The sequence below is a fragment of the Schistocerca americana genome, chromosome 9 (genome assembly GCF_021461395.2).
Source record: "Schistocerca americana isolate TAMUIC-IGC-003095 chromosome 9, iqSchAmer2.1, whole genome shotgun sequence".
Lineage (NCBI taxonomy): Eukaryota > Metazoa > Arthropoda > Insecta > Orthoptera > Acrididae > Schistocerca > Schistocerca americana.
The window spans coordinates 75,682,741-75,707,681 of record NC_060127.1 but is presented as its reverse complement, the minus strand read 5'-3'; the positions used below and the strand labels follow the sequence as shown (position 1 = coordinate 75,707,681).

Sequence of the window (24,941 nt, the reverse complement as noted above, 5' to 3'; positions counted from 1 at the left end):
ATGTCTCATGTATAATTGTGTCTGTTGTTGCCTGTTTTCGGTAGGTGCTAAATATGCGCCGGTTGTGTCAGAGCTTTATGGTGATGCCCAAGAAATTTAACTGTCTGTTTTGCTCTTTCTCTACTGTAAAATGTATCTTATCATGAACGGAATTTTTGTCTTTGTCTAACTGGTCAATTTTATTGTTTGATTCACAACATGTCATCCACATATTTAATCCAGAATAGGATATTTATTAAATATAATCTGTTCTATATGGTTTGCTATGGTTCCGGACTTTGGGAATCCCATTGGAAATCCTTCACTTTGTAAACAGAATTCATTATTGAACAGAAAATCTGTTCTGTTATTAGCTCTAGAAGCCTCACTGTTTCTTTGATGTATTCATGTGGAAGTGTACTGTTTGGTTTAAGATTTTTATTGTTTCAGTTATTGGTATACTGGAATACATATTCTCTATATAGAATCACTGGAGAGTGGCTTTATCTGGAACTTGCATGTCTTTCATGTACTGAATGAATTGTGTGGTGTAATTCTCTTTAATTAAACTGCAGCCAGCTAAAGACAGATAACCTATAGTAAGAGTTTTAACAGCTGCTGCGGAAGATGGCCACGTAAACGAATGGAATATGTCCAGTTTTTGCAGGAGGTATGAATTACTATTCACACACTTTTCTGGTCGTTAGTTTGCTCGAAGAGAGTATGGTTTTTATACACAGACCAGGAACAAAACGAAAGCAAGTTATTTTGACCAGATATTCGCCAAAAGCAGTACTCATATTGGACCGTGAATTTACTTTCAAAACCTTTTCTTAGAGAATTTACTTTATTTACTAGCGATTCATCAAGAACATTAACACATGTAATAACACCATGTGAGCGTGGAAGTAGTTGCCAGTGGGTAACCGCTGGAAAACAAATTTTTTTTCAACAAATGGAAAATTTATTCCTAAAAACCCTTTCTTTTTTTTAAAAAAAAAAAAAAAAAGATTTAAAAATTATAATCAGATAGCACCCTCTAATATCAAGTTACAATTTATTACAACAACCTCTGAAAGACAACACTGGTGCAAATCTGCAACACACCAGATTAAATTAAAAATTTTAACAACTCACACAAACACATAAACTATGTACCCCGTAAGAGGGATGGAAATGGTACAAAACAGTCACATTAAAAATTATTTGCCACTGAAAGTGCAACTTGTTTTTAAAAGAACTCTTACGGTGGAAGGGTGGCAACTTTATATAGTAAAATGACCATTCAAATAAAAACCCGCGAAATGCAGTCTTACATAAAATGTACAAACATGCTCTACATTACACTTATACCGCCTCTCAAGATGATAGGCAAGATAAAAACATATTTCAGGGATTCGGTCTTTACACCTTACGCAAAAAATTCGTTAACTCCGAATCCGACAAACATGACAGAGGCAGCTATTAACGTACGACAGACCGGCAGACAGATACTAAGTGCCTAACAAATGCGGACGAGAGACAGACGAGCAAGCTGGGGACGAGAGACTGACCAAGAAGACAAGTAGAATCTAACAAGTAAATGAAACAACATATCACGAATCATTTAACTTCTAATAAACTGCGATATCTGGCGAAGACCTGGCGCAGCACCCCCAAATCGCTCTCCCGAACCGTCCGCTGCCAGCCGCTTCAACGGACGCAGGAAGGCGCGCCGATCTCCCGTCTCACGGCGTCGCAGCTCGCGCCGGCCAGACCGATGTCGTGGGTTGACTCCTGTTGCTCTCGTGTCGGCCGCGAAGCCACTACCCCTCGCTATACGCCACGGCCCACTGGACTCACGTGGCGACCTCACATGCGCCGACGCTCAAGACGGACAAGTCATCTCTTGTCTCAGTGCGCGACCGACCAACCGATCGATCCAACCGCCAACGCCCATTGCCTGAGCAAACTCGAGCAGACTGACGGCCTAACACATAGTAGCACTCCGGACGACAGACAGACACTGACTGTCCCACACTCACCTGGCTGACCAACTGATCACACTCGCCGAGACTGACAGACTGACCAACTGTCGAGCTCTTAGCGCCCCTTAAATGCAAGTGAAGAGCCTACCTTTCCCCTTTCTCACCAGAGGCAGACACCAAAGCTGCGATTGCCGCAGAGGCGCCACCGCCAGAAACGGAGGGCGTAATGGCTCTGAGCACTATGGGACTTAACAGCTGAGGTCATCAGTCCCTTAGAACTTAGAACTACTTAAACCTAACTAACCTAAGGACATGACACACATCCATGCCCGAGGCAGGATTCGAACCTGCGACCGTAGCGGTCACGCAGTTCCAGACTGAAGCGCCTAGAACCCCTCGGCCTCTACGGCCGGCGAAACGGAGGGCGACTGCTTCACACTACGAGCTGCGGCGCGCTCTTCAAAACAGCAAATCTTACCAGGGCTCACGTACCATAGTTGTAGTTCTCTTACGCCCATTTCCCCACTCTTGCTTGCTGTGACTTAAATATCCCCTACTGCCCTTGCAAGCTCACACAGACAAGAAAAATTCGTAGGGGGCCAGAGCACCTCCAACTTTTTGCAGAGCAATAAATAACTTCCCAGCCAATTTGCTATTCAAATTAACAGTCCGCATAATGCGTTAAGGCATTGGTGTTAGTTGATCTTGATACAACTCTCTCAGTGTCTCGTTTCCAGGATTCCTTCCATATGGTTTTCCTCTTCAAATCCCGATTGGTCGGAGCTGAATTCCTTACTGGACGACTGAATAAGTTTTTTATCTCATTTAGAAATGTTCGGATCGATTCCGCAGTTAGCTGTGCATCGTCAGACGCATTCCCAGGCGTTTCTTCAGGATACGAAGCACAGTCGTATGCGCTAACCCGGTATTGTGGAAGAGCTCACGAATCGTTTGGCGTCGATCACTGTCCACTAACGTGGCAACAGCATGCACTTCTTCTTCAGAGCTGCTAGGGCGACCTGCCCGATGCACGTCTGCCACAATTTGCCGACCTTCGTTGAAGACTTTCACCCAACGCGCCACTGTTCTGTACGGCAATGCCGATTCCCCGCCCGCCTCTCGAAGATCTCAATGACACTGTCGTGCTGTACGACCTCTGGCACAGTCAATCTTGATCCAGCTCCGCTGTTCCTGTTTCGAAAACATAGTGACACCGTTACGTTAGACCGCTCGCTCACAAGTGACTGCGTTTCCCTCGATTGTGCGCGCGCAGGTGACGTGGGACGGGCGAGTCTACTTGCTCGGAGGTAAGGTAGGTATGTCATCAACGTGTGGTAGCAGCGACAATAGTAGATTCCATTGCATAGTGTCTCCACAGCAGTGTTGCCACTATTTAAGTTCCGTTGTTGTTGTTGTGGTCTTCAGTCTGAGACTGGTTTGATGCAGCTCTCCATGCTACTCTATCCTGTGCAAGCTTCTTCATCTCCCAGTACCTACTGCAACCTACATCCTTCTGAATCTGCTTAGTGTAATCATCTCTTGGTCTCCCTCTACGATTTTTACCCTCCACGCTGCCCTCCAATGCTAAATTTGTGATCCCTTGATGCCTCAGAACATGTCCTACCAACCGATCCCTTCTTCTAGTCAAGTTGTGCCACAAACTTCTCTTCTCCCCAATCCTATTCAATACTTCCTCATTAGTTATGTGATCTACCCATCTAATCTTCAGCATTCTTCTGTAGCACCACATTTCGAAAGCTTCTATTCTCTTCTTGTCCAAACTATTTATCGTCCATGTTTCACTTCCATACATGGCTACACTCCATACAAATACTTTCAGAAACGACTCCCTGACACTTAAATCTATACTCGATGTTAACAAATTTCTCTTCTTCAGAAACGAATTCCTTGCCATTGCCAGTCTACATTTTATATCCTCTCTACTTCGACCATCATCAGTTATTTTGCTCCCCAAATAGCAAAACTCCGTTACTACTTTAAGTGTCTCATTTCCTAATCTAATTCCCTCAGCATCACCCGACTTATTCCGACTACATTCCATTATCCTTGTTTTGCTTTTCTTGATGTTCATCTTATATCCTCCATTCAAGACACTGTCCATTCCGTTCAACTGCTCTTCCAAGTCCTTTGCTGTCTCTGACAGAATTACAATGTCATCGGCGAACCTCAAAGTTTTTATTTCTTCTCCATGGACTTTAATACCTACTCCGAATTTTTCTTTTGTTTCCTTTACTGCTTGCTCAATATACAGATTTAATAAGATCGGGGAGAGGCTACAACCCTGTCTTACTCCCTTCCCAACCACTGCTTCCCTTTCATGCCTCTCGACTCATAACTGCCATCTGGTTTCTGTACAAATTGTAAATAGCCTTTCGCTCCCTGTATTTTACCCCTGCCACGTTTAGAATCTGAAAGAGAGTATTCCAGTCAACATTGTCAAAAGCTTTCTCTAAGTCTAGAAGTGCTATAAACGTAGCTTTGCCTTTCCTTATTCTTTCTTCTAAGATAAGTCGTAAGGTCAGTATTGCCTCACGCGTTGCAGTATTTCTACGGAATCCAAACTGATCTTCCCCGAGGTCGGCTTCTACTAGTTTTTCCATTCGTCTGTAAAGAATTCGTGTTAGTATTTTGCAGGTGTGGCTTATTAAACTGATTGTTCGGTAATTTTCACATCTGTCAACACCTGCATTCTTGGGGATTGGAATTATTATATTCTTCTTGAAGTCTGAGGGTATTTCGCCTGTTTCATACATCTTGCTCACCAGATGGTAGAGATTTAAGTTCAAACCTACGTATTTTCTGGCCGGGACCCATTTTCAGATCATCTTAAAAGACAGAAAACCAAATTTACTCTCATGTACAATACAGGTATTACCAAAATTTTTAAGCACGTGTGAAGAATGCAGAGTATGTCGTGCAACACTTACGTAACATAGTCAAAAATGGTATTTCCGAAAATGCAAAAATGTCGAAAGTGTTCAAACGAACAGTTACAGCGCATACAGATAGCTGGTAGGGGGTCACCCTATCAGCGTAGAGGAAACCTTTTGTATGCAGAATTAATACACCAATTTTCTTTGTCTCTCAGTTTCCAAGTTGTGAAGTTTTGAAATGCAGTGGGACTTAACGGACGATTAACGTTACTGGAACTGAACGACATGTCGTCAGATTGTATTAGTGATAGACAGCGGCAGATAGCGTCAGTTAGCGACACAGAGCTCTTATCGAATCTACGACAGGCAGTCAGAGAGTTGCTAACTATGGTTCACCACGCAGGAGGCAGTGGCGGTATAAAAGGCGACGCGATGGCTGGCCAACACAGTGGCAGCAACAGCGGCGGCACCTGCAGCAGGAACGATGGCAGTGCGCGCCCTCTACTTGCTGGTATCTGCGCTGTTGGTTGTTACGGTGAAGACGAGTATTATCAGACGGGGTGAGTGTATCACTAGCAAAGACTACCTTTCACTGTGAAACGTGCAAAACGGCCTGTTGGTTTACTAGATATTTTATACCTTCTGTTGTCGTTTTCGCTGTCACTCTAAGCATCATTTGATTTCTCTTACTTTCTTCCAAATAGTTTGGGACGCCTTGCTACGTTTCCTCTCCATTACGAATCTCTCCACCTCACAGCAACAGTTACGCGTAATATCCTATATGTAGTTAGTGCAGATCACATGATTATCTTAATGAATCATAAACAATGCTGTTATTTCCAATAGTTGTTTGCAGTGTAATTGTTCAGAAACAAGTCCAGTGTATGAAGAATGAAGACTGATTTGTAGTGCACAGATAATATACACTCCTGGAAATTGAAATAAGAACACCGTGAATTCATTGTCCCAGGAAGGGGAAACTTTATTGACACATTCCTGGGGTCAGATACATCACATGATCACACTGACAGAACCACAGGCACATAGACACAGGCAACAGAGCATGCACAATGTCGGCACTAGTACAGTGTATATCCACCTTTCGCAGCAATGCAGGCTGCTATTCTCCCATGGAGACGATCGTAGAGATGCTGGATGTAGTCCTGTGGAACGGCTTGCCATGCCATTTCCACCTGGCGCCTCAGTTGGACCAGCGTTCGTGCTGGACGTGCAGACCGCGTGAGACGACGCTTCATCCAGTCCCAAACATGCTCAATGGGGGACAGATCCGGAGATCTTGCTGCCAGGGTAGTTGACTTACACCTTCTAGAGCACGTTGGGTGGCACGGGATACATGCGGACTGTTGGAACAGCAAGTTCCCTTGCCGGTCTAGGAATGGTAGAACGATGGGTTCGATGACGGTTTGGATGTACCGTGCACTATTCAGTGTCCCCTCGACGATCACCAGTGGTGTACGGCCAGTGTAGGAGATCGCTCCCCACACCATGATGCCGGGTGTTGGCCCTGTGTGCCTCGGTCGTATGCAGTCCTGATTGTGGCGCTCACCTGCACGGCGCCAAACACGCATACGACCATCATTGGCACCAAGGCAGAAGCGACTCTCATCGCTGAAGACGACACGTCTCCATTCGTCCCTCCATTCACGCCTGTCGCGACACCACTGGAGGCGGGCTGCACGATGTTGGGGCGTGAGCGGAAGACGGCCTAACGGTGTGCGGGACCGTAGCCCAGCTTCATGGAGACGGTTGCGAATGGTCCTCGCCAATACCCCAGGAGCAACAGTGTCCCTAATTTGCTGGGAAGTGGCGGTGCGGTCCCCTACGGCACTGCGTAGGATCCTACGGTCTTGGCGTGCATCCGTGCGTCGCTGCGGTCCGGTCCCAGGTCGACGGGCACGTGCACCTTCCGCCGACCACTGGCGACAACATCGATGTACTGTGGAGACCTCACGCCCCACGTGTTGAGCAATTCGGCGGTACGTCCAGGCGGCCTCCCGCATGCCCACTATACGCCCTCGCTCAAAGTCCGTCAACTGCACATACGGTTCACGTCCACGCTGTCGCGGCATGCTACCAGTGTTAAAGACTGCGATGGAGCTCCGTATGCCACGGCAAACTGGCTGACACTGACGGCGGCGGTGCACAAATGCTGCGCAGCTAGCGCCATTCGACGGCCAACACCGCGGTTCCTGGTGTGTCCGCTGTGCCGTGCGTGTGATCATTGCTTGTACAGCCCTCTCGCAGTGTCCGGAGCAAGTATGGTGGGTATGACACACCGGTGTCAGTGTGTTCTTTTTTCCATTTCCGGGAGTGTATATATGACTCGCCAGGTTAGCCAAGACCGCTAATGCGCTGCTTCGTGGACTTGGATAGGCGCGCCAGCCCCGTATAGAATCCGCCCGGCGGCTTAACGACGTGGGCGGGTGTACCAGCCAGCCTGGATGTGGTTTTTAGGTGGTTTCCACACCTCACTAGGTGAATACTGGGCTGGTCCCGCATCCCGCCTCAGTTACACGACTCGCAGACATCTGAAATACGTTCGCAGTATTCCATGTTTCACACTAGATGCAAACATCTGGGGTACACTGATTCCACCCCGAGGGGGTATGGGGTGGCGACAGGAAGGGCATCCAGCCACCCCTTTAAATTAACCATGCCAAATCCTATAGCAACAACGTGGACCTTGCGACCAATGCGGGATACAGGCACAAGCTAAAGAAGAAGAAGGTAATGTATATGATATGTTTCTATAAAAAAAATATACATGTATTCCAACCTGTCTTCTCTCTGCCAATTTTGCACTGACTAGTTCCCTCTAGTAAACTAATTTCCTAATACCTTAACATGTGACCCACATTCCTGTCCCCACTTTAATCAGTGTTTTTTATCTCTTTTCCGTGACGATTCTGTGCAGAATTTTCACATTTCCTATATAATCAACGCTTTTAACTTCTTGCATACTTCTCTAGCAACCCACCTCTATAGCTGACATCACTAACGCACGCTTGTGCTGTGTTTCTCGACTAGGTAAGCTGGTTCGAATATTGGTGGTGAAAAATTTTTTGCTGCCAGTAATTGGCCAGGAGATGGAGAACAGGAGGTGGCGTGAAGGTCGTGATCACCAGTCATTGTGCGAATGTCCTGGACGTGTCCGAACCTCTCTGCAGTGTCTCGTGAAGTTAGGGCACGTCACACTGTTGATGTTTGGACATTAATCTCGGTGGTCCACTCAGAGCTGTTCGGGAGGAGTAGATTTCTCACCGACACCGGCTTTCCCTCCTTCCATCCCTTCATCCTTGTCAACACAGACCCGACTCTGCCCTGTACAAGCAGTCACCACAGCTATACACACGACACAGATGAACACGTGACAGAACAAGGACGAAGGAAGGTAATGGCAAACCACCTTTACTTATAGCTCGCTTACAACGGCGGTGCAGGATTCCTGCTTCTGCTTCCTTGTGTCCATCCCCTGAATATGGGACTATCTTGTCTTTCACACATCTCAAACTTTTCAGTTCTCTGATTTACCGGTATTCCCACAGTCTGTGACTGATGTACATTCCGAGAAGACGGTCTGTGTTAACTTCTGGCGCTACAAAGAGTTTCTCCCACCGTCCTTACATCTCGGTCCCGTTGCTCTCCCATTCGCGAAGACAACTAAATTTTTAGGTCTTACATTTGACAGGAAACTTAGCTGGTCTCCACATGTGTCATATTTGGCTGCCCGTTGTACCCGTTCTCTCACAGTCCTCCGTGTTCTCAGTGGTACGTCGTGGGCAGCGGATCGAACCGTCCTACTTCGCCTATATCGGTCGATCGTCCGCTCAAAGCTGGATTATGGGAGCTTCGTATACTCCTCTGCACGGCCGTCCATCTTACGCCGCCTCAACTCTATACAACATCGGGGGTTACGTCTTGCGATCGGAGCGTTCTATACTAGTCCCGTCGAGAGTCTGAGCCGGTGAATTGCCACTAACCTACCGGCGCGATATACTGCTTTGACGGTATGCCTGTCGGCTATTGTCAATGCCCGACCACCCGTCTTATCGTTCCTTTTTTGACGACTGTCTCGACCGTCAATACGGGTTGTATGTATCTGCCCTGCTATCCCCTGGAGTTCGCTTTCGTCGCCTCCTTCAGCACCTTGGTTTTTCACTCCCTGCAACCTTTCTCGATTGGGCGAGAGCCAAACGCCACCTTGGCTCCAGGCTCAGGTTCGCGTTCACCTTGACCTCAGCTCGCTCCCAAAGGAGGTTACCCCAGCTTAGGTATACCGCTCCCGGTTTGTCGAACTTCGTTCGAAGTTCATTAATACGATCTTCATTTACACAGATGGCTCTAAGATCAATGGCGGTGTCGGGTGTTCTTTTATTGTCGGGGCACACAGTTTCAAATACCAGCTCCATGGCCATTGTTCGGTCTTCACAGCTGAGCTCTTTGCCCTCTACCAGGCTGTTCTTTACATCTGCCGCCACCGACATTCTGCTTATGTCATCTGCTCTGATTCCCTGAGCGCCATCCAGAGCCTCAGTGATCCGTATCCGGTTCACCCTCTCGTGCACCGGATCCAACGCTCTCTTCAGCAGCTGGCGGACGACGGTTCTCCGGTTAGCTTTATGTGGGTTCCTGGCCATGTCGGTATCCCTGGGAACGAAGCTGCAGATGCCGCGGCCAAGGCTGCGGTCCTCCAGCCTCGGACAGCTTCTTGTTGTGTCCCTTCATCTGATTGTAGCAGGGTCATTTGTCAGCGCATTTTATCGCTGTGGCGTGCCGATTGGTCTACACTTACTGAAAACAAGCTTCAGGCCTTGAAACCTCTCCCCACGGCTTGGACGACCTCTTCACGCCCTTCTCGGCGGGAGGAGGTCGTTTTGGCCCGGTTACGGATTGGACACTGCCGGTTCAGCCATCGCCATCTCCTGACGGCTGCGCCGGCGCCGTTCTGCCCATGTTGGCAATTGCTGACGGTACGCCACATTTTAACGTCCTGTCCGAATTTTAATACACTGCGAGTTGATCTTGGAATGCCATGTACTCTGGATGCCATTTTAGCGGATGACCTAGGAGCAGCTGCTCGCGTTCTTCGTTTTATCCACTTGACAAACCTGTCTAAGGACATTTGATTATGCTGTTTTCTTTTAATCCCTTGCCTGTTAATGTCTCTTTTATAGCGTTGTCCCTTTTAGTGCCTGTTTTAACCTTGTGCCTCGCAGTGCATTCGTAATTTAGTCCGGGTGCTAATGACCACTGTAGTTGTGCGCCCTAAAACCACAAAACATCTGGTGCTTCAAGAGTATATGCTCAGAAATTTCAAGTTATTGTCTATTTCTAATACTAGTAGCCTTCTTTTGTCGAGGGATGTTCTTTTTGCTGTGTTAGATGGCTTTTTACGATCTTCTGACTTAAGCTGCCAAACTTTAGTTTGCGTCCAAGGTGGCGCAAACCTTCATGAAGTGCGTGGTCTCCATTGTTGAAAAGGTTGAAAAATCAGCCAACCATCTGCAAACCAAAGGTTTATTTGCCCCAGCTTTCAACATTTATAAAAATATCTTCCTCAGAAGGTGTGGGCCCTAAAATGTATAAAACGGTTACAAACTATTTCACATGTATAACAAAATATTAATAATAGAAAAATATTTGTAGGGTAAGCGTACTCACTTGTTACATCACTTGGTGGTAAATTACATTAGCTGAACCTAAGCGGCTCTTGTCATATATGAAATTGATGTAAAAACCAGAAACTTCACATACCATGGCTTAAGACAGCAGCCATATTACACTCAGCGTACCTCACAATAACTGCACAAATGTATTCGCCCACTGACATACTCTATAGCATCCGGACGTCTGGCTCAAAATGACTTACAACTTCGTGGCCCCCTCCATCGGTAACGCAGGAATTAAATACGGTGTTGGCCCACCCTTAGCCTTGATGACAGCTTCCACTCTCACAGGCATACGTCCATTCAGATGCTGGAAGGTTTCTTGGGGAATGGCAGCCCAATCTTCACGGAGTGCTGCACTGAGGAGAGGTATCGATGTCGGTCGGTGACGCCTGGCACGATGTCGGCATTCCAAAGCATCCCAAAGATGTTCTATAGGATTCAGGTCAGTACTCTGTGCAGGCCAGTCCATTACAGTGATGTTATTGTCGTGCAACCACTCCGCCACAGGCGGCGCATTATCAACAGATGCTCGATCGTGTTCAAAGATGCAAGCGCCATCCCCGAATTGCTCTTCAACAGTGGGATGCAAGAAGGTGCGTAAACCATCTGCATAGGCCTGTGCTGTGATAGTGCCACGCAAAACAACGAGGGGTGCAAGCCCCCTCCATGAAAAGGACGACCACACCGTAACACCACCGCCTCCGAATTTTACTGCTGGTACTAAACACGCTGGTAGATGACGTTCACCGGGCAATCGCCATACCCACACTCTACCATCGGATCGCCACATTGTGTACCGTGATTCTTCACTCCTGACAACGTTTTTCCACTGTTCAATCGTCCAATGTTTACGCTCCTTACACCAAGCGAGGCGGCGTTTGGCATTTACCGGGGCTCACGAGCAGCCGCTCGACCGTGAAATCAACGTTTCCTCACCTCCCGCCTAACTGTCACAGTACTTGGCAGTGGATCCTGACGCAGCCTGGTATTTGTGTGTGTTAGTCTGAACAGATGTCTGCCTATTACACATTACGACCCTCTTCAATTGTCGGCAGTCTCTTGTCAGTCAAAAGACGAGGTCGGGCTGTACGCTTTTGAGCTGTACGTGTCCCTTCGCGTTTCCACTTCACTATTACTTCGGAAACAGTGGACGTGGGGATGTTTAGTAGTGTGGAAATTTCGCGTACAGACCTATGACACAGGTAATGCCCAATCATCTGACCACATTTGAAGTCCTTGAGGTCCTCCTTTCTCATGATGTCTAATGACTACTGACGTCGCTGATATGGAGTACCTGGCAGTAGGTGGCAACACAATGCACGTAATACGAAAAACGTATGTTTTTGGGGGTGTCCGGATACTTTTGATCATATAGTGTACGTTCTTGTCTGCATAAAATCATAAAATTAGCCCAAAGAATAAAATATTTACATTACATATGTATTCACCATTCCAGAGACAAAAGACAATCGTTCAAAGGTACGAGCTCAAGCGATAAGCAAAAATCGGTATTTAAAGAGCGCTCAATACATCCGCGTAAGAACTACGCTTTGCTTGTGTTAATTAATAGCATTTCACATTAAACTAAGAATGAATATTTCTTCTACAAGGCTACTAATAATGCAATAAATTTACCGGTATACATTACGTATAAAATTTCTAATACATTTGCTGACAGAGTAATACTGTACGTATAATTCAGAGTGCAGAAGCTAGAGTTCTATTTACAAAGGAGCACAGTTATAAACACATGGGGAAAGAAAAGCAAATATGAGCTAAAATAACGCCGCTATAAAAAGAAACTTCGGCTTAATACTACGGAAGCTTAATTGATACGGAAAAATTGCAATACAGTGGGCGCTATATACGTGCGCTTAAGCACTGCGTCTTCCCGGTGTGAAGTAACGTAATTTTACATTAAAGCAAAATGACAATCTCGTATAGAACACCTGTGATAAATGCAATAATTTTAGGGTTATAGGTTAAATATAAAATTATCTGTAAATCATTTATGTGGCAGAGTGATATTGTTAGTAAATTTCCGGCCGCTGTGGTCGAGCGGCTCTAGGCGCTTCAGTCTGGAGCCCCGCGACCTCTACGGTTGCGGGTTCGAATCCTGCCTCGGGCATGGGTGTGTGTGATCTCCTTAGGTTAGTTAGGTTTAAGTAGTTCTAGGGGACTAATGACCTTAGATGTTAAGTTCGATAGTGCTCAGAGTAATTTGAACCATTTTGTTCGTAAATGTAGCGTGCAGAAGATAACAATTCTATTAAAAAAATTATTTCTACTTCCAAAAGGTAGAATAAAGAGTGAAATGAATAAAGTAGCACCAAAATCAAAGATACTAATATTAGCTTTGTCGCCAGTCTTATTTCTGCTGTGCCTCAAATATTTCGTTTAGCCTCAGTCCATATTCTGTGCTTATAAGACTTTAGTTTTTCCTCACTTGGCCAGATACCATTAATAGCAAACTCATGAGAGTACCGGGCAGGGCCCTCGAACCTGCTTGAGCTTTTGAGGATCCAAGACGCCACGGAGTTTGACACGACTATGCTTCAGGAGGATGGCGCCTGGCACAACTATGCTTCAGGAGTGCATCCAACAACTGTCAATCAATGTCAGGCTGGTTGGCTACTTGCGTTCATGGATCTGTGTTTAACCTCAAATTTTAGTCCATCTTATGAGCCTTTAGTCTATTTCACTTTTTGCTTCTTCAGTATACAGGCCAAACACTAAGGACCCGTAGCTTGCTCTTACTGTAGTGGTCTTCAGTCAGCTAAGATGCAATTCTCCAACCTTCTCTACCCTGAACAGGCTTCTTCATCTCCGAATGTCGCGCGGAGTGGCCGCGTGGTTTGAGGCGCTGTGTCACGGATTGCGCGGCCCCTCGTGCATGGCTGTGTGTTCTGTTCTTAGCATTAAGTTAGTTTAACTAGCGTGGACGTCTAGGGACCGATGACCTCAGCAGTTTGGTCTCTTAGGAATTCACACACACACACATCTGCGAACAACCACCGCAACCTACGTTCATTTCAATATCCTCACTTTAGCGTTGCCTCCCCCCGCATTTCTACCGCGCGCATCTCTCTCCATTATCAAATGGACGACACCATTACCGATGTAAAACTCGTACGTGTGGCAAAGACGAAATATTTGTCGATTCCGACTATTTTTTGTGCGATACCTCTGGAAAACGTTAACTCACGCAGAGCTATGTTCGTGAATCTCGCGGGAAACAAAACGTGCCCGTTTAACAACGGTAAGGCGATTAGCGAAATATACAGAGATGACGGAGAACAGACAGAGCGTTCCGAAAGCGAATGGAGTGAATTACGCTTTCTGTTCGTAGCAAATGAAAATAACTGTAAAAGGTTCTAATTTTCGGACTGTTAGTCTGGTGAGACGGAACCTGCGGAAGATGCTTAAGTTGCTGATAAAAAGGCATGGCTGTCGTAACACGGTGGGCGCTACTAAAAATTGTACTTTCCATATACGACGAGCACACAGTTTTAATCTGCCAGGAAGTTTCAACAAAGTTGTTGTAAATTCCAATTTCTATGTACTGTGAAGCTTACCTGCGATTATTTGCGCTTAGCCATGAGGGCCTTTTTTGTGTTATATTACATGCAGTGTTGTAGACTCGGTTATTCGAGAAGTCACAACGATAATTAAACCTTTTTACCTCATTTGTGTGACTTTGTTACTAATTTGTTGGGGTGTTGTAGAGCCTCCATTTATTCTGTTACCTGACCCTGAGGTATAGCTGCGTACTGCGCCAGAACCCGTTTGACGAACTCACCAGCTGACCCTACCGTAACAACAGAGGCATTCGGCCTACCATTACAGCAGCAGCGACGAGGCCTTTACAAAACTGGCAACGAGGGTTCACAAAAACGCGTACACTTATTAAATGCAAAGGAAGGGAAAGTTATACTGTCACTGTTTATGGATGTCATGATTACATTCTGACAGAATGAAGTGGTGAGGTAAAAGGTGAAGGTTCTCCAAGAAGATTTCTTTCAAATGAAGCACATGTGCATTGTGTCGCACACGTTAGGACTGAATTGTGAAAACAGAACAGATGGAAAAATTAGTCTTTCACAGAGGGAAGTACGATGATGAAGTCAAAAATTGTTGGTATCGTGAGCTTATTGGTGGACTCCTTCACCTTTCACAGAGGACGAGACACAGCTTTTCCGATGGCAATGTCGTCACGGTGTGGTTCAAAACTGAACATGAACCACTGGAACGCAGTAAAACGGATACGTGAAGCAAACAGCACATCACAAATTCAGATATTACCCCTCTGGCGAAAAACCTGAAGAATTCGCTGACGCTTGTTGACGCGGGGTGTTCAAAAAGTCTCTCCGCAGTGCTGTAGGATTGTTAGCCACGCGTGCCGTATGCCGCAGTGAACTTACCGAAATGAAACTCAGCGCAATACAAGTTATTAATTTATTGAATATTCCTTTTTACTTACAAATTTTCACATTAAATGTTGAAAGTGTCCCCGCTGTTGTTGAACACACAATTCAATTCGTCTAATCATGTTTCTAAACACAAGCTGTAACATTTCTTCTGTAACAGAAGCAGTGAAAGTGGATACTGCAGTTTTCAATACATCGATGGATCTTGGACGATTGTTATAGACAGTTGCTTTCACTGCACCCCAGGAGAAAAAGTCAGGTGGTGTTAGGTCAGGCGATCGTGGAGGCCAAAGTCCCTGTGAAATTATGCGATCACCAAAAACATGAACAAGCATTGACATTGAAATGCGATCTGTATGCGCGGTTGCACCATCTTGTTGAAGATAACCGTTCAGTATTTCACAAGCTCTCCTATGAATGGGTACAGAATACCACTGCAGTATCGTTATGCGTTTATTGTTTCGTTGAAAAACATGGGACCCACAATCCGACGTCTAGAAATTTCAATCCAAACTCCTATTTTCACAGAATGAAGTGGTTCCTCATGAATACATAATGGATTTGCAGTACTCCTCATACGAGAATTTTGCGAGTTCATGTACCCGGATAAATGAAACCACGCCTCATCAGTAAAAAACGTTTCGTTAAGAATATCCCTTCCATTTTGTTGAACGAAATTTTTGAACTATTGACGATAATGCAGTCTCTTGCCATGATCACCATTTTTCAGTTCTTGCACGACTGTCGCTTTGTATCGGAAAAGTTCTAATTTTTTCCTTACAGTTGTTTGGGCCGTTCCGACACTAACATCCATTTCCTGGAGCCAGCCGGTGTGGCCGAGCGGTTCTAGGCGCTTCAGTCTGGAACCGCGCTACCGCTACGGTCGCAGGTTGGAATCCTGCCTCGGGCATGGATGTGTGTGATGTCCTTAGGTTAGTTAGGTCAAAGTAGTTCCAAGTTCTAGGAGACTGATGATCTCAGATGTCAAGTCCCATAGTGCTCAGAGCCATATGGAGCCATTTCCTGGGCAATTTTTCTTACTGACTTGTTCGGACTCGTGGACATTTTATCGTAAATATCGAGTAGTTTATCCTCAGACAAGACGCTAGGACGACTACTTCCCCGTGCAATTGTCACAGTATCGCGATGTGGAAGTGTTGTCTTCGGAAAAACTGAATTAAATGTTTGACAAACTGAAACTGTGTATTTACCGCCAGCTTTGAACACTTGTTCGACTAAAAACACACGTATTTCAATGGTTATCACTTTAACAGTAACAAAAACGAAACAAACGAACAAAGCAACTAAACTTAAACATTCGCGTCAACACGTCACGACACAAACCAACGATACTACTGACGCTGGCTGAGGTAAACGAAACAGTGGAATGTTGGGAGAGTCCACTTGAAGGGAAGTAACCCGGGCAGGCGAACAATCATACGACACGCGCGGCTGACAATCATACGGCACTGCGGAGAGATTTTTTGAACACTCCGTGTAAGTGATAGCAAACGCATTATCGCATCTGTGATAATACTGGAAAGATCTGCGGTCTACTGGAAGACTACCAAACAAACTGCAGTTGCACTGAGTGCAATGGAAGCAGAATACCAGTTAGTGCCAGACTGCGCAAGGGAGAGAGAGCTACTCAAGAGACGTGACCTGAAGGAATCCACTGGAGAGGGGACGCCTGCGTGCTGTGACAACCAGGCGCCAATTATACTCTCCAAGAGTCATATAGGTAGGTCAAGAACGAAGCACATCGGCATAAAACACAATTTCATCAGGGAGAAAGTAATGAACGGAACGACTGACCTCCAGTACATTTCGACAGAAAAAAATCAAGCAGACTTGTTAAAAAAGCCACTTAATTAGAATGTTGAGCAGTGTCGCTGTGAGAAAATTTTACTTTCGAAGTGATGATTGACACACACAGTGGTTACGGTTACTACAAGCCACACCACAAGTTGGGAAACGAGGCCAAATTTCTAGTAGTTTACTGTCGAGTTGAGATTTTCACAAATGTTTTATTCGTATCTTACAGAAACTGTGAGTACGGCAATAAACAGCCTTTTAAACACGCCGCTAACGGCAATCAAGTAATTTATAGCAATACAACAGTTTAAAATTTTAAAAAAAACACAGAAACTAGCAGTACGGCAATAAACTACCTTTTAAAGCACGCCGCTAACGCCAATCAATGTAATTTATAGCAATACAACAATTTAAAACATTTAAAACATATTAGTAAACAGGCTACTAAAGTAAATACGAACTTTCTTCATAAAGTACGGTGAGGTAGTGAAGCTACCAACACCGCCATTACAAAAAATTAAACAGGTCTCAGCAAACACCCGATTAATGGCAATAAAAGGAATTTACAAACTTGAAGGAATTTAAAAAAATTTTAAACAAAAATATCCTGGAATATCATTAGAACGTAACAGATATGACGGACCCGTGTAAGGCGGCCACAAATCACCCACTCAGGGATGCTCAGGCTAGACAGAATACTGACCAATTTAAATACGCCCGTAAACACAATTGCCACTCTAAGGCTGGTCACTGCACCGACTTTTAGCCAGTGAAAAATTATTATAACAAGGCTTAACTTGCTGACAGAATTAGAGCTAACCTCGTGCAAGGAAACATTACACCACACAGTCCTGAATGAACGACCTCATGATGAACCAACAAGAAGCGTGAATTTACTCATAACCCACGACAGAATAGCGAAACAATTAAACTGCCAAAACTGCACCTCCCATCGGACAGTAACGAGAGGAGGAGGAAAGATCGCGGTCTTCAATTACACCGGTGCCGAGGACAGGAAACCCGATTGCCGGAGGCCACAAGGCAGAGGAGACACTGGTTACACAAACTTATTACTTAATGATTAAACCTTCCACGAACTTAACTTGCAATTATGCTCGAACAGGCAGTACACGACCTCCGATGGCAAGGATCCACACATCCGACCGCGCACGCGTCGCCAGCGTACCCAACACGCCACGGTCACGCGACAACACGCTCTGTCACCGGAGTTCACGTCCGTTGACGGGTAGTGACCGCTCCATCATGTTAGGTGTCTCCTTTTTAAACTCCAGTGTTGAAACGGAGGACTTAAAGAAGCTTGTTAACGTCCCACCAAGGCGAAATGAACAGCAACTACTCGTGGGGCGATTCTGTATACAACCAACACGCGGGGAGCTCTTCTGTCAACTCGACCCGCTCGTTACACACAACCGACATACATCACGTGGCGACTCGGTACAACCGACCACGCCTGCTTCGCGCTGGAGAGCCACACTGTCCTCCCGTGTCCACCACACTCTCTCTGCGCGCAACGCCCCTACTTCCGCGCCACCACACGACGTTACCACCAGTCAACGATCTCACTTCCTCCATAGCCTTCCCGGAAGCAAAGCAGAGGGAAAAGACAACCAAGCAGCCACTTAATGACAGACAACATATCAAACAAACATGTCAGGGGAACAAAAGGAAAACCAATGCAATCTAAACACAAGGTGTAGCACGAGTCGATACACGGCTCAATGATATACAGTCGACTTTCGATAATTTGAATTTGAGGGAACCAGGGAGAAAGTTCGAATTTCCGGGAGTTCAACGTAATACGAGTTCAAGTAATGGAGAAGAACGGAGGAAAAAGCTCAAACAAACGAGAGTTTAAAAGTACACTGCGCAACAGAAGTAAAGGATCACTTTTTTTCGAACCCCTTAATTGACACCCACTGTGACACAAGAGTTTGAAATTTAGCCCAAGGGTTCCTATAACTTTACTTGTAAGGGTGCAATAGCGTGGCGCCCTGCGATGTCATCCTCGGGATCGATGACACTTCAACAAGAAGGTGTCGACAAGTGTGAGAAAAAATGCCACAGCTCGGAAGTTAGTGTCATGTGTAAAGTGGGTTAATGATGGGCAAGAATTTTCACCACAATTCTGTCCAACATCGCTGTGCACCCTTCACACGATGGGAAAGTCGTAACACTCCGTCTTACACACACTTCACCGCCATATTTTGACACCTCTGCGATGGAGGTCAGAACTGCAACACCCAGCTCTGAAATCACTCAGATTTGTTACGAGCGGCCGAGGACGACATTTCAGACACATCGTAGGTCAGAATCGACACGGAAAGGCCTCAGCGGTTGGCCGTCGAAAAAAGACAGCAGCAGGAAGACGTTCTTGACACTCTTTTATACTGCTGTCATCTCCCTGGCGCTTCAATTCTTCTCTAAGGACATCGTGGTCTGCAAACGCCATTGAACGTCATATCACCACTTTGGAGTGCAATGTGGCCGTAATTTTTGCTCTGGTCGAAAGGGTGGAACCGCTTTGGGACCGTCCAAAACCATTAGACGAAATTTGAATGTGATCTGAAGCTGCAAAAGGTTCTTATGCTTTTTCAGTGCTCCAGGTTCACTCCATCCTGTGGCCTGATCACGTAGGGGTTCTCGCGTGACAACGTGATTTATTGTTTTTTTACACAAATTATGGGTTAATAATGATGGAGTATTGTTGTCGTAACGTGGTGGGCTTTGCTCAAAATAACTGATAATTTGGTTTCGATTCTGAGTTACATTATATTGCGTTTGTGGAAATTGTCCGTTTAGTAAAAGTTAATCTTTAGCAAAATTGTTTGTCACGTTACTGACACTGATCTTAGAACATGGACGTATTCGTTGAAAAATGAAATAAACTTTTTCAGATTATTGCCTCGGCTAATTAGGATTTTTGATCAAGCATGAGATCTTAAATTATTAAACACGCGAGGCACACGCGAGAGAATTATTTCTTACCACTTTTAGAGTTTGCATTGTAGTCTGGGTCGGGGCTCTGGACCTCGGCTATTGAACTGAAAATAGAAATCTCTGCTGCAACGTCTGGCGGCTGTGAAAAACGTTCTTGTTTCGAGTGCATCTCTTTATTCTCTGCACTCGAAAATGATTTACAGAATTTTATATAATAATAATAATAATACGCATGAGAGAAAATTGTATCTCGCCTGAGCGGTTAGTATTCACTTATAATCTAACATTAAAATGTTTTGGGACGGTACAGGGTGTGACATTGACAAATGAATAAAACGGCAAAGGATCTCTCCAAAGCTCTCCAGTTCGTAAATAACCTCGATGATACCCGCCTCAGCATTTACTGAGAATTTAAAAAAAAAAAAAAAATACCTTCGTAGAGAAAACCTTCAAAGTAGCGCTAGGTGTCTGTGGGGTAGGCAACCACCTGATACACCTCTATTGCCAGTTGCCTTCCTGCTGGGTGCCGAGCACTTCTTCGAAGATTTTTCTCTCTAGAGGCACATTTTTAAAACTATCCCAACCATAACTGGTTCCAGCTCTGTAAGATCTGTCCATGTAACAAGTTAGGACAGTTATTCTGTTCTTGTTCAGCTTTCCACCATGATGCTTCTCGTCTTTGAACGCTAGGGTTCAAACAGGAAGACATTTATTAAAAAAAATCCCAGTTTCGTCCGCGTTTAATGTGTTGTGTGGCTCGTAGTCATTTAAAAGTTGGTTTACTTCACCAGTCCACTCAATACTTTCACAGGGTGAACTGTCCACGCTACCACGTGATGGTGGGACGTTTTTTAAAGATTAAGAAACACCCCTCACTTGCTGAAAATCCTTCAATCCTGAGACACTGAGTAAAACACTTTGCTTTTTCCTTGAACATGAAACTGGCCACAGGAACATTTCGTTTTCTACAGTACTTTGTTCACTTGAACAAGCACTCCTCAAGTGGGGGAATTCATCTCATTTTCTTCATATGGCTGAAACAGTTCCGTTGAAATGATCTTTAGTTTTTAAAATCATCAGTAATGCAGATGGTAAATTAGCGAACAGACCTGTAACACCATTTTTCTAAAGTTCACTTTCCACACCTTCATTTTTCATTAATTCAAAAACACTTGTTGTTTGTAGCAATCATGGCATTTCACAGTTTCAAGAAACACAGATTGACTGCAGTACAGTATGGAAGCAGGCTGTAGACTGAATGGAATATAGTTCGCAGAAACAGATGGTCTGAGTCTGTACTGAGAATCGCAGAATTTTAAGGGGACTTCAATTCCAATCACAGAAGTACTGAAGTTGAAATTATAAAGTGTGTGCCCTGAGTAGTGGGTAAAATGTCATTCTGGTGCAGTCTGCATTGTTGCCAAATTTAATCAAGACGGAGGCTCTTTCTGGGTGGTCCCCCACCTCCCCTTTGCGGTGGGGTAGATGTGTTATTGTCACATTGTGGATATCATCAGACCCACTCCTGCCCTCCCCCCACTTCCCCTCCCCTCCCTCACTTTCCTGTCTCATCCCACACTTCCTCCTCTTGTGCCCTAATTCCCCTCCCTTCCCCCACTTGAAAACTGGTTGGAAAATGTTTCAGTTTCTGCTCAGTTGCTGGGGGAGTATGTAAGGTACTTTCTTTGGAATTGTATTCATTTATTAATATGTGTATTATCTTGCTGGAAAAATTTCCTACATTTTAGAGGAGAAACCAAACTGACAATTACCTTACAGCTTTACTACTTAAAATTCAAATAAACAAAGATACTTAAAATTGGCAGGATGATATAAAAATGCTCTCATGAAATAATTGTCATCATTCACACATAGAAAAATGTTCAAATACCGGTAACTGAAGGAAAACCATAATTGTGGCTACACATCGAATAATGCTTTGTAACTCACTGCTTGTAATGGAAATCTTCGAACTACACAAACGTCGATGAGTAAAACACCTGTTCTAATAGCACATTGTGTGCTACAGATATAGGAACTTGTCTCCACAGGTATAAAAACACGTGTAGAAAAATCTCTTAAAACTCTTGCCATGCTCTAATGCAACAGGAAGTATTAAAAACGAAATTAAACATTACAAAAATTGCCCTCTTCCTCTGATCACATGTTTAGAAAAATCATACTTATCTCGAAATTCTCGCCCATGTCCTCATGTGCTGCACACTGTTAAAACCGAAAGAAAATATCACAATACTTGACCTTTCCTTCCGACTGTATTCAGAGAAAATCCTACTTACCGTGATAGACGATACTAGATATTGAAAAGCCACATTTTTGCAATGTTGCACTCGACATGAATTGTACTGACAGGAAATACATCCAATGACTGGTCAGATCTGTAAAATTTAGTAGGGTCCTTCAAAACCTGTCTTTTTGTGAAACCCAGTAGTCGTCCTATTGAACCCTTCTGGTTAAAATCAGTTGTTGCATTCGTTGCCTTTATTTCAGACTTAAATGTATTGATATTTATGTGTAGCACAACCCCTTTTCTAGAATGTTTTAAAACATCGTTTAAATCGTCAGTATTGTATGCACCAGGTTCTGTTTCCACAATTTCTTTTCCACCATTATTTGCCAGATCAAGTTTATTGTTAGCCTCTGTGATATTCGGAATGCTCCAGCCCTATCAGCGCAATACTCTTACTCTCCATTCCTGAAATCAATCGGTGGGAAGTAATTCACGTGTAATACTAACGATTGTTCTTTTAAAGTCAGAGTATACAACACTGCATGGGAATCTCGACTGACAATTTGATGCATAATGCATTTCCAATACGCTTCTTCGTAAATATTAAGGAGAACATGATACACAGATGCCCACACAAGTGAGTATGAAGGTCTTGGTAGCGATGAAAATTGTGAAACACACGTCTTCTGTCGGTGGAGAATCTTTGTAACTCTTCTTGTGGCTGCAGGTCTCGAAATGAGATGAAATAGTAGATTTCATTTCTAATTTGCTTACCATACGCCGCCCAGCGGGTTCCTGGCCCTACAGCGACATCTAAATTCAAAATTCCACTTTCTCTGGATTTCCACATAGTAATGTGTCCCACATAAAGACACCACGGAAATTTGGAATGCTGAATTTTTTCATAACAAACTTGAGCAGATCTGTATCTAGTTCGATAGCTAAATTCCCTTTTTTTTATTTATGCAGAGAGCTACTCCTTTCTTGTATGGTTTCAGTTACAGTCCTTTTCCTATGGCAGCTGCTTCCATCATGCAGTTACGTTACCTTGCCTCCTCTAGCTGCTTCTGGGAGTTTTGTGTGTTCTTGACTGTTCACTCAGTAGCTGTAGCACCACCAGCTAGTGAACTCATCGCCAAGAGACCTGCTAGGGCAGTAACGAGAAAGGGGATAATTCCGCATGATATCTTGGGTATCAGTAGAACCCTGGGTGCTTTAACAGGTCCTCTACCTTCATGGTGATTTTAGCTTAATACATCGCTGTCAGGATACAATTTTGAAACAAACCTGCACTGTCTTCTTCTTCTTATCGTTGTCTTCTTCAGCGCAATAAGTGTGGCGCTCATAACTTGTTTGAAATTCACACCCAAGCCCGACATAATTATAACATCCACGGTTTTATCAACTACAAATGCTACAATGCGCTGCACTATATCAGTACCCTTTCTCGCGCATATTACCTTGGCCTTACCAGTTACAATTCAATCTGCAGAGTGACTTCCTGAGAGACCTTCATATCTGCATACGCAATGTCGTGTACCAAACATGCCTCATCGAGTAGGCTAATCGCCTTCTCAACACAAGCCACAAGTATTTGAAACTCTGCACTAGGTCTGCAGTAATTACACCTCAGAATGTGCAATTGAATTGGCAGTTTGTTGAGAATACCACCACCTGCTGTAACAGTGGTTCCTCATCTTTCTGAGAACGTTATCCCTCGAGTGAAATAAGATTTTACCTTGTATCTCCCCCTTTCCCCTTACCTCCCCTCCACCATCATGAACATTAGTACCCTACTAAACTTTACAATGAAAAGAACTTTATTTGACACTTTTGTTTTTAAAATGACGGAAGATAAATGGTATTTAGTTTTTCTAAATGTTTTATTAAACCACAAACTAATGCTTTAACGAGACAATTGGCACTGCTTATTTCTAACTACCTTCCTTTTTATAGATTGATTATGTAATTCTCAATGCATCACAAGTAAGAACTCTCCACAGGAATGAGGACAGACACTTGTTACAAAACGTCTTTCCTGCGCATCATTCCTCTCCCAAGCAAATTTGTTTCAGCCCCGTTTAAAATGTACGACATCAAAATGTGTGAACTATTCTTACTATTTACAAACCATTTTATTGTGGGACTTCTTACTTGTGAGCTGGCAGCAACTGCAATACTTCAGGCTGCCAATGGTTGTGTATGACAGCAGCCACTACCACTAGTACTACTACTATTAAAATAACAATAGTAATATGACTACTGGCCATATATTTAGGGGGTCGATTGCTGACTTTTTTATGCTGGATGTCAATACCATCATCAATGCTGTATAAAGCATCTGATACAGGTTTTATAATGGTTCTGTATTTCACACTGCTTTCCTATGTACACCAGTCAGCTGCAGTATTTCACCGTTTTTGGGTGACTAATTTACAGTTTTTGTATCATTTAGGAAAAAGAGGTTCATTAAACCAATTGTTCTTTGAAATTACTTAACCTACCAATATTGTTTATACTTTTAAACTTATAGGCTGCATGCTCAACACTTATGGTTTTTCACCACTAACACGAAATGTTCTGTCTCTCCTAGCATCGCTGTGATGGTTAATGAAATTAGAGATGCTATTTTCATTGTGTAATATCGCTGAAAGTTCATTGAGAGATTCAGTAAGTGGTTAAAGGTTTCTCAGAGTGTCTGCTCTTGATCCAAATGTCCTAACCTTATCAGTTGTAACTTCTCTCGATCAGCCTTCCTGACACGATGATCTTATGCTTAGTTGACATCTTGTTATATACTAAGCAGACTCCTTCACAGGGTGCACCTTATATACATCCTGTCCAGTTCTATCAACCTTTTAAGTTAAATCATTTGCGTCTTTTCAAGTGGAGTAACCCTAGCACCTAATTCGTTGACCAGCCTCAGAAAGTTCTAGAAATACATCTCTAGAGCCTTACCTTTA

General features: G+C 44.3%; 1 protein-coding gene across 1 annotated transcript in view; it reads left to right on the top strand.

Moving 5' to 3' along the window:
* Positions 1-5,324: 5,324 nt before the first annotated feature.
* Positions 5,325-24,941, top strand: part of LOC124550666 (serine protease 44-like) — a 69,357-nt gene continuing 49,740 nt past the window's right edge. Inside the window, exon 1 of the mRNA XM_047125390.1 lies at positions 5,325-5,400. Within this exon, the coding sequence (XP_046981346.1) occupies positions 5,325-5,400 (76 nt within the window). The remainder of the gene's footprint in view (positions 5,401-24,941) is intronic.